This window comes from Scyliorhinus torazame, chromosome 18 (assembly GCF_047496885.1).
Source record: "Scyliorhinus torazame isolate Kashiwa2021f chromosome 18, sScyTor2.1, whole genome shotgun sequence".
In the NCBI taxonomy this organism is placed as follows: Eukaryota; Metazoa; Chordata; class Chondrichthyes; order Carcharhiniformes; family Scyliorhinidae; genus Scyliorhinus; species Scyliorhinus torazame.
The window spans coordinates 76,759,265-76,775,707 of NC_092724.1; the positions used below are offsets into that span (position 1 = coordinate 76,759,265).

The 16,443-nt window shown below is 47.2% G+C and overlaps 1 protein-coding gene across 1 annotated transcript in view; it reads right to left on the reverse strand.

Moving 5' to 3' along the window:
* Window positions 1-16,443, reverse strand: part of myo15b (myosin XVB) — a 462,078-nt gene that overhangs the window by 111,888 nt on the left and 333,747 nt on the right. The window contains exons 15-18 of the mRNA XM_072481964.1: window positions 12,454-12,689; window positions 11,742-11,905; window positions 8,329-8,401; window positions 7,270-7,479 (exon numbers count right to left, since the gene is read on the reverse strand). Of these exons, the coding sequence (XP_072338065.1) occupies window positions 7,270-7,479; window positions 8,329-8,401; window positions 11,742-11,905; window positions 12,454-12,689 (683 nt within the window). The remainder of the gene's footprint in view (window positions 1-7,269; window positions 7,480-8,328; window positions 8,402-11,741; window positions 11,906-12,453; window positions 12,690-16,443) is intronic.

Genomic DNA, 16,443 nt, shown 5'->3' on the forward strand with positions numbered 1-16,443 from the left:
ATGACACTATGCTTGATTCCCTAGGATTACACGGAAACCAGACACCGCAGGGTGAACCCAGCACCCATGATCTTCGTCTGGACAATTGCTGCACTTACCGAACTCCGAGCACAAGATACCCAAGACTATCCACAGCCCGGCAGTCTGTGGTACCGTCCCCCAGATGCAGGGGAATGTCAGAGTGGCACCCTATGGGTGCGTAAGAACACAAGCGTCATATTTGGGTGCAATAACCAACGGACAATTTACAGAAAGCCCAACGGGCCCACATCAGAATGTTACATCAGCACAACCGGAACAGAAGATTGGTGGGAACTTACTAATGAAGGGTGCCCCAAAATTGGATGTTTAAATAAAATTGCAGGGAACACAATGAGAATCGGACAAAATTGCCCCGGGACACCCACTAAAGGTAATTTGGCAATACACATAATTAGAGCAGAACCTAAGCCAGCCCCGAGCGATACCACCCTACAGACGACCTCGAGTCAGGATACCACACAACTATTGGAGATAGAGACCGAAACACTCATCTGGTGGGAAGGCATTGCGAAATGGAACCCACTCTCATACATAATAGAGACCCTCCTCCTGATTGCAGTAATCTATAGTGTAGTCCTCACATTCAAACTCCGTAAATGGAAGGCAAAAGCCTCCACCCCCCTATATGCACAGTTCAAGCCCCCCTCTTTGGAATCCAATAGAGCTCTACTAAGAATGTACAACTTATTTAAAAAAACTGTGATAACCGCTGCTAAATGGACCCTTTGTGCCCCTGTACTGATGAAATGTGATAAGAAGGAAGAATGTAGTGCTGCTGTTTACGTTTTGTAGATTTTGTGTTGTAGATAAGTTCTTTATGTAAAAACAGCAGCATGAGTGTAGGATAGAAAGTTTAATTAGCAACCAACTGTTTAGTATGAATTTAAGTTTAATTACTTTATATGAATTTAATTTGATATAAAATAGCCAGTCGCAGTGAATTGTTTTAATGAATGTATGTGATAAGGTATTAGGTAAAATTGTACAATGAATTCTAGGACAGAGTAGAGTAGGACCTGAACTGACTGACCAGTGGCCGGCTTGATAAGGTAGAATACGGGATCAAGACTGTAATCCTCCACGCTTCGCGTTCAGGATCAAGAGGGCAGCACGGTAGCATTGTGGATAGCATAATTGCTTCACAGCTCCAGGGTCCCAGGTTCGATTCCGGCTTGGGTCACTGTCTGTGCGGAGTCTGCACATCCTCCCGGTGTGTGCGTGGGTTTCCTCCGGGTGCTCCGGTTTCCTCCCACAGTCCAAAGATGTGCAGGGCAGGTGGATTGGCCATAATACATTGCCCTCAGTGTCCAAAATTGCCCTTAGTGTTGGGTGGGGTTACTGGGTTATGGGGATAGGGTGGAGGTGTTGACCTTGGGTAGGGTCCTCTTTCCAAGAGCCGGTGCAGACTCGATGGGCCGAATGGCCTCCTTCTGCACTGTAAATTCTTTGATGACAGAATGTAGCCATGAAAAATGGCCACCTGCAAAGGACCATGGGAATTGTGGTCAATTTGGGACACGGACAGGTACACAGCCTCTGTGTATTGTGCAAAGAAACCAGACTTGGCTGAAACTTGCATCCATTGAGTATCAATTACCATTTACCCAAGACAATAGCATTCGCATTAAGGACCATCAACGATAGCAGACTAACCACCGCCACCCCCCCCTTATTTGGAAAGGCCGACGTGCCTGGGACAATGACAGCTAGGACACGCCCAGCCTTCGAGGTGTCCGCCCCCTAATTGGCTACGATCGATGAGAGTGATCAAAAACCCTATCGATCCATTGGACCTGGAGTAAGGACCGCCCAAAAGGGCGCGAAAGAGATGAAGGATAAAAAGCCCTGTGCACTAGAGATCGGTCTCTTTCGGACCGGCCTATGTGTGACCAATTGCAGCTGGGTTACAGTCAGGGGTAAGAAAACAAACAGGCAGACAGTGCAGTGATCCCTCGTGGCCGTTCCCCTTCAAAACAAGGATACCGTTTTGGATACTGTTGTGGGGGGGGGGTGACCAACCGGGGGAAGGCCATAGCGGCCAGGTCTCTGGCACTGAGTCTGGCTCTGGGGCTCAGAAGGGAAGGGACGAGAATAGAAAAGCAATAGTAATAGGAGATTCAATGGTTAGGGGAATAGATAGGAGATTCTGTGGTCGCGAGTGAGACTCCCGGAAGGTATGTTGCCTCCCGGTGCCAGGGCCAGGGATGTCTCGGATCGTGTCTTCAGGATCCTTAAGGGGGAGGGGGAGCAGCCAGAGGTCGTGGTGCACATTGGTATCAACAGTGTAGGTAGGAAAAGGGGTGTGGAGGTAATAAACAAATTTAGGAAGTTAGGCTGGAAGTTAAAAGCCAGGACAGACAGAGTTGTCATCTCTGGTTTGTTGCCGGTGCCACGTGATCGCGAGGCTAGAAATAGGGAGAGAGTGCAGTTGAAAACGTGGCTGCAGGAATGGTGTAGGAGGGAGGGCTTCATGCATTTGGATAATTGGAATGCATTCTGGGGAAGGTAGGACCTGTACAAGCAGGACGGGTTGCATCTGAACCAGAGGGGCACCAATATCCTGGGAGGGAGGTTTTCTAGTACTCTTTGGGAGGGTTTAAACTAATTTGGCAGGGGAATGGGAACCGGATTTGTAGTCCAGCAACTAAGGTAGCCGATATTCAGGAGGCCAAAGTGTGTAGTGAGGCAGTGGGGAAGGGAACAGCGACAAAGGAGAGTACTTGCAGGCACGGAGATGGGTTGAAGTATGTATACTTCAACGCAAGAAGCATCAGGAATAAGGTGGGTGAACTTAAGGCATGGATCGGTACTTGGGACTATGATGTGGTGGCCATCACGGAAACTTGGATAGAAGAGGGACAGAAATGGTTGTTGGAGGTCCCTGGTTACAGATGTTTCAATAAGATTAGGGCGGGTGGAGAAGAGTGGGGGAGGTGGCATTGTTAATTAGAGATAGTATAACAGCTGCAGAAAGGCAGTTCGAGGAGTATCAGCCTACTGAGGTAGTATGAGTTGAAGTCAGAAATAGGAAAGGAGCAGTCACCTTGTTGGGAGTTTTCTATAGGCCCCCCAATAGTAGCAGAGATGTGGAGGAACAGATTGGGAAACAGATTTTGGAAAGGTGCAGAAGTCGCAGGGTAGTAGTCATGCGTGACTTCAACTTCCTAAACATTGAGTGGAAACTCTTTAGATCAAATAGTTTGGATGGGGTGGTGTTTGTGCAGTGTGTCCAGGAAGCTTTTCTAACACAGTATATAGAATGTCCGACCAGAGGTGAGGCCATATTGGATTTGGTACTTGGTAATGAACCAGGGCAAGTGATAGATTTGTTAGTGGGGGAGTATTTTGGAGATAGTGACCACAATTCTGTGACTTTCACTTTTGTAATGGAGAGGGATAGGTGCGTGCAACAGGGCAAGGTTTACATTTGGGGGAAGGGTAAATACGATGTTGTCAGACAAGAATTGAAGTGCATAAGTTGGGAACATAGGCTGTCAGGGAAGGACACAAGTGAAATGTGGAACTTGTTCAAGGAACAGGTACTACGTGTCCTTGATATGTATGACCCTGTCAGGCAGGGAAGAGATGGTCGAGTGAGGGAACCATGGTTGACAAGAGAGGTTGAATGTCTTGTTAAGAGGAAGAAGGAGATTTATGTAAGGCTGAGGAATCAAGGTTCAGACAGGGCGCTGGAGGGATACAAGATAGCCAGGAGGGAACTGAAGAAAGGGATTAGGAGAGCTCAGAGAGGACATGAAAAATCTTTGGCGGGTAGGATCAAGGAAAACCCCAAGGCCTTTTACACATATGTGAGAAATATGAGAATGACTAGAGCGAGGGTAGGTCCGATCAAGGACAGTAGCAGGAGATTGTGTATTGAGTCTGAAGAGATAGGAGAGGTCTTGAATGAGTACTTTTCTTCAGTATTTACAAATGAGAGGGGCCATATTGTTGGAGAGGACAGTGTGAAACAGACTGGTAAGCTTGAGGAAATACTTGTTAGGAAGGAAGATGTGTTGGGTATTTTGAAAAACTTGAGGATAGACAAGTCCCCCGGGCCTGAAGGGATATATCCAAGGATTCTATGGGAAGCTAGAGATGAAATTGCAGAGCCGTTGGCAATGATCTTTTCGTCCTCACTGTCAACAGGGGTGGTACCAGGGGATTGGAGAGTGGCGAATGTCGTGCCCCTGTTCAAAAAAGGGAATAGGGATAACCCTGGGAATTATAGGCCAGTTAGTCTTACTTCGGTGGTCGGCAAAGTAATGGAAAGGGGACTGAGGGATCGGATTTCTGAGCATCTGGAAAGACACTACTTAATTAGGGATAGTCAGCATGGATTTGAGAGAGGTAGGTCTAGTCTTACCAGTATTATTGAATTCTTTGAGGAGTTGACCAAGCATGTGGATGAAGGTAAAGCAGAGGATGTAGTGTATATGGATTTTAGTAAGGCATTTGATAAGTTTCCAATGGTAGGCTTATGCAGAAAGTAAGGAGGCATGTGATAATGGGAAATTTGGCCAGTTGGACAATGAACTGGCGAGCCGATAGAAGTCAGAGAGTGGTGGTGGATGGCAAATATTCAGCCTGGATCCCAGTTACCAGTGGCGTACCGCAGGGATCAGTTCTGGGTCCTCTGCTGTTTGTGATTTTCATTAATGACTTGGATGAGGGAGTTGAAGGGTGGGTCAGTACATTTGCAGACGATACGAAGATTGGTGGAGTTGTGGATAGTGAGGAGGGCTGTTGTCGGCTGCAAAGAGACATAGATAGGATGCAGAGCTGGGCTGAGAAGTGGCAGATGGAATTTAACCCTGAAAAGTGTGAGGTTGTCCATTTTGGAAGGGCAAATATGAATTCAGAATGCAGGATTAACGGTAGGGTTCTTGGCAATGTGGAGGAGCAGAGAGATCTTGGGGTCTATGTTCATGCATCTTTGAAAGTTGCCACTCAAGTGGATAGAGCTGTGAAGAAGGCCTATGGTCGTGCTAGCGTTCATTAACAGAGGGATTGAATTTAAGAGCCGTGAGGTGATGATGCAGCTGTACAAAACCTTGGTAAGGCCACATTTGGAGTATTGTGTACAGTTCTGGAAGGGGTGGTGTTTGTGCAGTGTGTCCAGGAAGTTTTTCTAACACAGTATGTAGAATGTCCGACCAGAGGTGAGGCCATATTGGATTTGGTACTTGGTAATGAACCAGGGCAAGTGATAGATTTGTTAGTGGGGGAGCATTTTGGAGATAGTGAGCACAATTCTGTGACTTTCACTTTTGTACATTTTAGGAAGGATGTGGAAGCTTTGGAAAAGGTGCAAAGGAGATTTACCAGGATGTTGCCTGGAATGGAGAGTAGGTCTTGCGAGGAAAGGTTGAGGGTGCTAGGCCTTTTCTCATTAGAACGGAGAAGGATGAGGTGTGACTTTATAGAGGTTTATAAGATGATCAGGGGAATAGATAGAGTAGACAGTAAGAGACTTTTTCCCCGGGTGGAACAAACCATTACAAGGGGACATAAATTTAAGGTGAATGGTAGAAGATATAGGGGGGGATGTCAGAGGAAGGTTCTTTACCCAGAGAGTAGTGGGGGCATGGAATGCACTGCCTGTGGAAGTAGTTGAGTCGGAAACATTAGGGACCTTCAAGCAGCTATTGGATAGGTACATGGATTACGGTAGAATGATATAATGTAGATTAATTTGTTCTTAAGGGCAGCACGGTAGCATTGTGGATAGCACAATTGCTTCACAGCTCCAGGGTCCCAGGTTCGATTCCGGCTTGGGTCACTGTCTGTGCGGAGTCTGCACATCCTCCCCGTGTATGCGTGGGTTTCCTCTGGGTGCTCCAACACGGTCCCACAGTCCAAAGATGTGCAGGTTAGGTGGATTGGCCATGATAAATTGCCCTTAGTGTTGGGTGGGGTTACTGGGTTATGGGGATAGTGTGGAGGTGTTGACCTTGGGTAGGGTGCTCTTTCCAAGAGCCGGTGCAGACTCGATGGGCCGAATGGCCTCCTTCTGCACTGTAAATTCTATGATTAATCTAGGACAAAGGTTTGGCACAACATCGTGGGCCGAAGGGCCTGTTCTGTGCTGTATTTTTCTATGTTCTATGTTCTATATCAGCTAGCCAAATTCAAGGACCCGCGATCGCTACCTGAAGGACGAGCCCAGCCGAGACAAACCTGAAGACTTCCAACCAACCACGTGGACCCAGATAAAGGCCTTATCTCGCACAGTGCCGGTCACTCAAAATTAAGTAAAGGTCATCTTAGTTGTTAGGTGTAGTTTAGTACGGAGCCGCATGTATTATTGCATAGTATACACAATACACAATATACACAAGTCGTGTGTTATTAATAAACTGTAATTTTGAGTTAACATACTGGTTGTGTGGTCATTTGGTCAATATAAGAAACAGCTTGTGGTTCACATAAAGGGTAAAAAGGCAACAGTTTGCACATTCTCTACGTGTTCTTCTGGTGTTCCGATTTTCTCCCACAGTCCAAAGATGTGCAGGTTAGGTGGGTTTGAGGGGACCAGGGTGGGTGAATGGGCCTAGGTAGGGTGCTCTTTCAGAGAGTCGGTGCAGATTTGATTTTCCAATTTGCCTCCTTCTGCACAGTAGGGATTCTATGGAAACTTTCCTCTGGTAACAAGAGGTCATAGATTTAAAATAATTGGCAACTTTGGACATGGAAACAAACTGTTCTTCGAACAAAAGGGTTGTGATGACTGGAACACATCATCTGAAAGATTGGTGGGAAGCAGATTCCATACAAACCTTTCAAAAGGCAATTGGATATGTACTTGAAGATAATTAATTTTCATAGCCGGTGGGAAAAAAGCTGGCACAGGACTGTCAGGCGAAATAGAATGTTCCAGCACTCCAACAACGCAGTGGAGGCACTGAGAGAGGTGATGGTAGACAGGTGGTGCTGGGTGTAGTCAGTCTACAGGAACCCTTCAACAGTGAGCTATTTCTGAGTCTATGGTATAATGGGAGATAAACGTCTTTAATGTGACATGGGCAGTGACATCATAAATCTGTCCACTGTACACTGTCACTTTGAACAAAGGAAACCTTCCTCCCAACCATGAATATACATGAGTGTTGGACAGGAAAAGGCCAATTGGTTCATCTAATCTGTAATATGTTCACCTGTGCACATCAAATACTTTCTCGAATGAGAATGAACTGGAATTGTTATTACCCAGCTAGAGTTACTCACAGAGAGCAGTCGTCAAAACCTGGATGTGATTCGTAAGAATTCCCGATCACTCCTGGCTGGATGAAGGAGGTTGACAACTGTGTTGGGAAAAAGCCGAGCTCTTCCGTTTCAGAAATCAGATCCATGACAAAATCACAGCCAAGCATGTCTCTCCATTCCTCGCCGGTGTGCAAGGACACTGTCCAACCTCTCTGTTCATCCTCCTGTCCCCTGGGCACATCAACAACAAGAAGAGGGTAAGTGTTCAATAGTGTTTTATACAAGAACATATGCACATTGCCCTCAGAGGACACAAAACTAACAGACGATCGCTCCCTGAATCCCACTCTTTGCACAGATCAGGAATAGTGTTCTCTATTGACAAACCCTTCAAATCGCCCACAGGAAGGTTCTGTACCTCGCAAGAAGTGCATCTTACTGCACCTAACTGTATCTTACTGCACACTGCATCATGGGCAACTACAAAAATAACTTGAAATACAATTGAAATATTAAACTTTACCTCTCAATTTCTGGAACTGTAAGGCATGAAGTAATGCTACAATTCTATAAAGCTCCAGTTAGAACTCAACAGTACAGTGTTCTGTTCTGAGCGCTGCTCCTCAGATAAGATATTGATTCCGCCTGGGAGTGCAGCACAGATTCAACAGAATGGGCTAAAGGGTTCAAATATAAGGACACTTTGCACAATGGGCAGCACGGTAGCATAATGGGCAGCACAGCAGCACAGTGGTTAGCACAGTTGCTTCACAGCTCCAGGGTCCCAGGTACAATTCCCGGCTTGGGTCACTGGGTTGAGGAGCCTAATTGACACCGAGATGGCGGTGAGCAGGATTCTCATGTGAGCCCTTCTTGCACCTAACGTTATTGGCAACAGTTTTCCCGATGCTGGGAATCTAGTCCAGGAACTCCTGCCTGATTCTCATTGTCCTCCGTCATCATACATGCTCCAGTGGGCCCCACTAAATTCTGCCCATTGTGTCTGGACGGGTCGTATGCCTGTCTGTGCTGTTTGCCCCTCTCTCCAGTGCATTCGGTTGAAATCTTTGCATATATTACCGGAACTTTAAAATCCAGTTGGCAAGCTCCTCGCCTGTTGTCCATGACTCCACCTCTGTCGCAACCTTATCCTCTGATAAAAATAAATAAAATAAAATGAAAATGATTTCTGACTGAATCCTGCAAACAGTTAACTTTGCACATGAGGTGGAACATAGGGTCGTGCTCTACGCGGACGATTTACTGCTTTATATCACAGACCCGTTGGGGGGGATGGCTGGAATTATGGAGACACTGGAAGAATTTGGGCGGTTCTCAGGCTACAAGTTAAACATGGGAAAGAGCGAGGTGTTTGCGATTCAGGCACTGGGGCAGGAAAGGAGACTGAGGGAGTTACCTTTTAAGGTAGTGGAGAGGAGTTTTAGGTATCTGGGGATCCAGGTGGCTAAGGATTGGGGGAAGCTCCACAAGTTAAATCTGGGCAAAGTAGTCGATCAGATGAAAAGGGATTTCCGCAGGTGGGACATGCTCCCGCTGACACTGGCGGGGAGGGTGCAGATGGTGAAGATGACAGTCCTCCCGAGACTGCTGGCTTTTTTTCAATGTCTCCTGATATTTGTTCCGAAGGCCTTTATTAGGAAAATGAATGCGGCTATCTCGGATTTTGTGTGGGCTGGTAAAACCCCAAGGATGAAGAAGGCACTCCTGGAACGGGGCCGCGGGGAGGGGGGCTTGGCCCTCCCGAGTTTTATTAATTATTACTGAGCGGCCAATGTATCGATGGTCAGGAAGTGGGTAGTGGGGGGTGCGGGGGGGGGGGGGGGGGGGGGGGGTCGGTTTGGGAGTGATGAGAGGCAGCATCTTGTAAGGGTACGAGTTTGGAGGCTTTATTGACGACACCCTGCCGTTCTCGCTGGCTCGGTACTCCACAAGCCCTGTGGTAGTGGCAGCCCTGAGGGTGTGGGGACAATGGAGACAGCACATGAGATTGCAGTGTGGTCACTGATCTGTGGCAATCACCGTTTTGTTCCGGGGGGGCTGGATGGGGGCTTTAGGAGGTGGCAGTGAGCAGGGATTGAGAGATTTGGGGATCTCTTCATTCAGGAGGGTTTCCCGAGCCAGGTGGCATTGAGGAGGAGTTTGTTTTACTGGGTGGGAACGGGTTTCGGTACCGACAGGTACGGGACTTTGTCCGGAGTCAGGTCCCAAGTTTTCCTCGCCTCCCCCTGAGGGGACTACAGGATAAGGTCATGTAAAAAATGAGGGTTGGGGAGGGGAGAGTCTCAAAGATATGTAAGGAGTTGATGGAGTGGGAAGGAGTCCCTATCGGGGAGGTGAAGAGGAAGTGGGAAGGGGAGCTGGGAGGAGAGTTGGAAATCGAATTATGGGAAAAGGCTTTGAAGAGAGTCGTCGTGCCTTTTCATCCTCGTCGTGTGCCAGACTTAGCCTGATCCAGTTCAAGGCGGTTCATAGGGCCCACATGACGGCAGCCCGGATGAGAAGGTTTTTTAGGAAGTGGAGGATAGATGCGGACGCTGTGGGGGAAGCCCGGTGAATCATACACATATGTTTTGGCCGTGTCCGAAGTTGAGGCGATTCTGGCAGGGATTTGCGGACGTCATGTCAGAGGTCCTGGAAGGGAGGGTGACTCCGAGTCCAGAATTGGAAATATTTCGGGTATCGGAAGATCCTGGGGCCCAGGGGGGGAGGGAGGCCGATGTTCTGGCCTTCTCCTCCCTGGTGGCCCGGAGACGGATTTTGCTGGGATGGAGGGACTCGGAGCCTCCAAAGTCAGGAGTGTGGGTCAGCGACATGGCAGGGTTTCTCAGGCTGGAAAAAAATTAAGTTCGCTTTGAGAGGATCAATCCAGGGGTTCGCCCGGAGGTGGCAGCCGCTCATCGACTTCTTCAAGGAAAACTGACCGTCAGCAGTAACGGGGGGGGGGGGGGGGGGGGGGAGGAAATTGGGAGGCATGGTAGTGTAAGACAAAGACAGGGAACTTAGTACACTTAGAAAATAGGGCGGGGGTAGTAAGGGACATTGTTTTTATGTTTTTTGTGTGGGTCGGCCCGCGTGGTTGTTTAAGGAGTGTTAAAATGTTAAACTGCAAATTACAAATGCTTCAATAAAATATTTTCTAAAAAAAAAACTTTGCACATGAGTATCATTCCAAGGAGTAGAATGGGGACTGGCAGTCTAGTCTGTCTATCTGGTGAAAGGTGGGTTGGTGTTCCATGTGTGTGTGGAGCTGTGATAAAGAATGAGCATTTCTGTAGCAAACTTCACATCCTAAAGCACTTCACCGCCATTCAAAAGGCAGGAGAATTTAGAAAGCTTGTAAAAATCACATGGGGTGCCAGATTTTATAAATGTGGCATAAAATCAGTGCAAAACTCTGGGCAAACTATTAGTTATACTACAGCTGAAATGTCAAGATTGGTTTTGGGCGCTGCACTTTACGAAGGATATCAAGGCCATGGGGAAGATTCAGAGGAGATTCATTGAAATGATTACGAGTACGAAAGGGTTTAGTTATGAACTAAGACCACTAAAAACTGGGGTCCCTTCATTCAACCACAAAAAGGGATTTAATTGGAGCTACTGAAATTTGAAGGGTTTTAATGAGGCAAATCAGGACCACCATTGGTAGGTGATCACAGCTGACATGTTCACATAGACATTTACCATAAGATGTGGAGACATCGGCCTGGATTTTCCAGCCCTGTCCCCGTGGTGGGATTCCCGGCAATGATGGTGGCTCGCTATTCATTGCTGATGGGATCTTCCGGTTCCACTGAAGTCAATGACCATTTGCGTAGATCACTGCGCCACCAGGAAACCCACCGCGGGGGGTTGCACGGTGGCCGGACCACAAGGTTTTACAGGTGGGAAGTGCCGAGAATCCCGGCCACAGAAATTTATAATAGAATAGTTAACATAGAAGTGCAAATAAAATGTGACAACAGGGCTCAAGGTTTTGTAGACAGGAAATGCACCTTGATAATGTATCAGAAATGTTGTATCCATGTTTTCCATTCCATTGTCTTGTCTATAGGGAGAGTTTACGGGGGGATTTTCCAGCTGTTCTTGCCAGCGGGATCTTCCAGTCCTGCCAATGGAAAACCCCCGCTGCGGGTTTCCAGGTGGTGGGAAGTGGCTTCAATGGGAAATTCCAGAAGATCCTGCCACTGAAAAACATGCTATGGGGGGGTATCTAGAATGAGAGGTGGATTTGAGACCCAGGAAAAGATCAGCCAAGATCTGACTGAATGGTAGAGCAGGCTCAAAGGGCTGATTTGCCTAGTTCTACTCCTAATTCCTATGCTCCTATATTTCTATACTCAAGGACATAAAAAAGAGGAGACTTGTTTTGAGGTATGGGAGAGACTGGACATTAACACTATTTTTTCAAATGAACTATAAAATGTATAAATAAACTTGAGTCAATGACATGACTCTCCTCGGGTAAATACCATTAAGCAGGTGAATGTCAAGCACCATCTGTCCTCGCCTGCGATTGGCAGTCCATTCCAGCTGGGTTGGAGGGAAGGCCCTGCCTTGGCTCTGCTGCATGGCACCAAGGGTTTTATGTTGGCACAAGGCCCGATATTCTTCCATGGCATGGTCAGACACATACCTGTGTGAGTATAGACGCAGGGTTAGCTGTTTTCTACTGTGCATCACTCATAATGTCAGTGTTACTGCAAAGAACAGGCACAATCAGCAAGCCATTATCCTATCACTTTTTGTGAACTTGAGGGACATTAACACCGGGGATCGAAACATTTACCATTTGATTGATTTCAAAGATTCCCAGGCAGATACAGCACAGGTTAGACAAAAGGCAGATATCACCTCACCTCTAAACATTGTCTGTAGGGATCAATATATAGTGGTGGGAAATTAAAAATTTCCCTTCCTCTAGCCCAAGGGAGAAATTGCAGAGTTCCTACTGTCACTTCTCTGGGATCAGCTAAGCCGACTTTGGTCCGAAAACTACCGTGGGAACCACATGTGGGCCTGAATACACTGGATGCTACCTACCAGAGATATTTTAAGTGGAAGTCATGTTATTCAATCATTGTAATATAGGTACCCGAAGTGAAAAGTCATTTCCTGATTCTGATCCCATGTCAGGCTCTGGTGCTCCCTTCCATTCCAAACAAGCTAGTAAGATTTGCTTACTTGAGTAGAGGCTTCTCAAGCTCGGGAGAGGGCCGCAAGCAACTCAGGCAGGTGGCCATTAACAGGCAAGCCCGCTGCCACTCTTCCATGTCTGGGTTCTTCCACATCTGGTTCACCACCTGGCAAAATATCTCATTCCGGAGTGTGAGATTTGATATTCCCTTCTGTGCAATAAAATTCCCAAGGATGATCTCGTTCCTGCCTTGGAGCAACTCAGCTTGTAGAAACCGCAGAATCTAACAAAGGAAAGGGAAAACTTAAGAACTGCACATAGTGTGGGAGCATTGGGTAGATAGCAACACTCGGACTGTGAAAGAGCAGAGCAATGACATTACTAACAGTCAGTCAACAAGTGTCAGACAGAGAAAGACCCTCATAGGCACAGTGACAGACCATGACAGACAGGCAGAGTGGGACCATTACAAATTCAGGCAGAAATGAACGATAGACAGATCATACTGCTGTTAGCAGGCTTATTACAGAGTCTGTTACTGAGTTGATACCATTACACGCACTGCAAACAGACAGTGCTGCACCATTACAGAAATGGAGGAATGACAAGGGAAACAGGGTAAAGCTAAGAGCATACAGACAAAGCCAGGCTGTTCCAAACAGTGGAAGCCAGACTTTAATTTACAAACGGAATTTATTACAAACAGAACAAAGCAAAGATTGGAGCTCAGACATTGACTAACATTTGCAATACCCTGGGCTGGATTCACCATTTCAGCAGCTAAATGCCAGCAGAATCAGAATTTGTGGGCATTTTACGACGCCAAAATTGCCGCCGACCCCTCACCGATTCCGGGTCAGGTGAGGGGCTAGCAGCGGCGCCGGGTAAAACTCCCGGCTCCCACGGCAAAAACAGTCGGAGAATGGCCGGGGCCCTGGCCTGCAGCGGTCACGCCGTACAGCATGGCGCCGACCAGGCACGGATCCAACCCCCCACAGGCCACCCCTGGACCACCCCCCAGCTCTCGCGGAAGCTCTCCTGGCCAGAGGCACGGCTCCTGGCCGAGTGTGGCAGTGTTGGACACAGTCCACGGCCGCCACGCGCCGGGTTCCCGGCAGTTCAAACCACACGTCAACCGCGCAGTCGGGAACTCGGCCCATTGGGGGCGGAGCATCGGGGGAGGCCTTCAAAGGTGTGCGGCGCACGACGTGATGATGCCTTTTCGGAGGGGCGGAGACTCGAAAGCTGCCGTCAAACCCCGATTTGGGCATCGGAAGGGATTCTCTGCCCGATCGCCGATTACGATATCGGCATTGGGCAATGGAGAATCCCGCCTCCCGTCTTTTCTTCACATTCCTCACCTACAAAAATCTGTTGATCTTAATTCTGAAAATTTCAGTATTCACAGCCTTTTTTGGGTAGAAGAGTTTTGGATTTTCACAACCCTTGTGTTTCCTGACATTATCCTTGAATGGTCGAGCCCTAATTTTAAGGTTATGGCTCCTTAATTGGACTCCCCCATGAGAGGGAATAGTTTGTCTCCATCGATTTTATCAACTCGTTTAAACATTGTGAAAAGCTTAATTAGATCACCTCTTGATTTTCAACACTTGAGAGAATACAACTTAGTCTAAGCAATTTGACACAATTTAATTCTTTAAGCCCTGGTAAATCTCCATGGCTGTAAATTCTTCATGAGGTGCAGAGCCCACAACTGAAGGCAATGTTCTGGATAAGGTCTGACCAACGCTCTACAAATGAAGCTCTACAAATGAAGCATAACCTCCTTCCTCTTTGCTCTCCAGCCCCCTTGAGCTGAAGGTTCACATTCCAGTCGCCTTTTTGTCACTTTTTGTGCCTCTCCAATGGTTTTTTGTGATTTATATACTTAGATCCCTAAATCCCTCTGCTCCTCCACAGAACTGCTGTGAAGACCCCACAGAACTGCTCACCACAAGGAAAATACATTAAGTCCTCATTTGAAGTTGTGTTGGGATTCTCGAAAAGTCAATTCAGTTGGAAACATGATTTAAGTAAATCATGGATTCCTATGGGAATCCATGTTAAAGTCGGAGTTAAGTTCCTTTGGACATTTTCTGCCTGGAAAAATACAATTTACAGGTTGAAAACTGCACCATATACGTGCAGCACTGTGTATTCCTTGTTGAAATAACTTGTAAAACTAAATGTATCACTAAATATAAAAAAATACAATATACAAATAAAGTTCTTTAACAAAATTATAGGACAGATCCAGCAGAGGGCAGTAGAGCGGAGCTACTGATTGACTGTTGTGGGGAGAATTTGCATCAGTGCATTGCGGTCACTGCATCCAGAACGTGTACCTAAGCAAGACACCCTCCGTGTTCAAGTGAAGGCAAGCATCCAGCAGAGGGCAGTAGAGCGGAGCTGCTGATTGGCTGTTGCAATGAAAATCTGCATCAGTGCATTGCGGTCACCCTATCTTGAAGGTGGTTTGTGGAGGAGCTGTTGTCTAGTGACAGTAAGTGATTGGCTGGTGACTGGTAAGTAGTCTTTCTTTTGCTGGAGGTGTTATCGTACGGGTCGCAGTGGTTGCTGAGTGAGTGCTTGCTGAGAAGGGGAGAATTTTTTTAAAAAAAACTTACTGTTGGGAGTTTCCAGCTGAATCCGGTCGGAGTGAGGACAGAGGACAGTGCTGGGTAAGTAGTAAAGATTTATATTGTTTGCGCAGGCCCATAACAGCTGATTTCAGTTCGTGTGGGGCGCAGTGGTTAGAACAAAGAACAAAGAAATGTACAGCACAGGAACAGGCCCTTCGGCCCTCCAAGCCCGTGCCGACCATGCTGCCCGACTAAACTACAATCTTCTACACTTCCTGGGTCTGTATCCCTCTATTCCCATCCTATTCATGTATTTGTCAAGATGCCCCTTAAATGTCACTATCGACCCTGCTTTCACCACCTCCTCCGGTAGCGAGTTCCAGGCACCCACTACCCTCTGCGTAAAAAACTTGCCTCGTACATCTATTCTAAACCTTGCCCCTCTCACCTTAAACCTATGCCCCCTAGTAATTGACCCCTCTACCCTGGGGAAAAGCCTCTGACTATCCACTCTGTCTATGCCCCTCATAATTTTGTATACCTCTATCAGATCTCCCCTCAACCTCCTTCATTCCAGTGAGAACAAACCGAGTTTATTCAACCGCTCCTCATAGCTAATGCCCTCCATACCAGGCAACATTCTGGTAAATCTCTTCTGCACCCTCTCGAAAGCCTTCACATCGTTCTGGTAGTGTGGCGACCAGAATTGAACACTATACTCCAAGTTGAACACTATACTCCAAGTGTGGCCTAACTAAGGTTCTATACAGCTGCAACATGACTTGCCAATTCTTATACTCAATGCCCCGGCCAATGAAGGCAAGTATGCCATATGCCTTCTTGACTACCTTCTCCACCTGTGTTGCCCCTTTCAATGACCTGTGGACCTGTACTCCTACATCCTGTACTCCTGGTTGATGGTTAAGTGTTTTATTTTTACCTGTATTTAAGTTGGGCAGTTCCTAAACCCTAGACACTACACTTGTAGTGCCCCACCCTTCCACCTCCTTTAACCTAAGGGGTAGAGTGAATAACAGGTAAGCTCTTTCTTTCTTTTTCTGGTTTTATCCTGAGGGGATGGCAGGGAAGGCAGTGCAATGTTCCTCCTGCAGAATGTTTGAGGTAAGGAACGCCGTCAGTGTCCCTGCTGATTTCACCTGTGGGAAGTGCACACATCTCCAGCTCCTTAGAAACTGCGTTAGGGAACTGGAGTTGGAGCTGGATGAACTTCGGATCATTCGGGAGGCAGAGGTGGTCATAGATAGTAGCTTCAGGGATGTAGTTACTCCGAAGAATCAAGCTAGATGGGTGACGGTGAGAGGGGCTGGGAGGAAGCAGTCAGTGCAGGGATCCTCTGTGGTCGTTCCACTTGGTAACAAGTATACCGTTTTGGATACTGTTGAGGGGGACGACCTATCAGGGGTAAGTCATGGTGAACAGATCTCCAGCACTGAG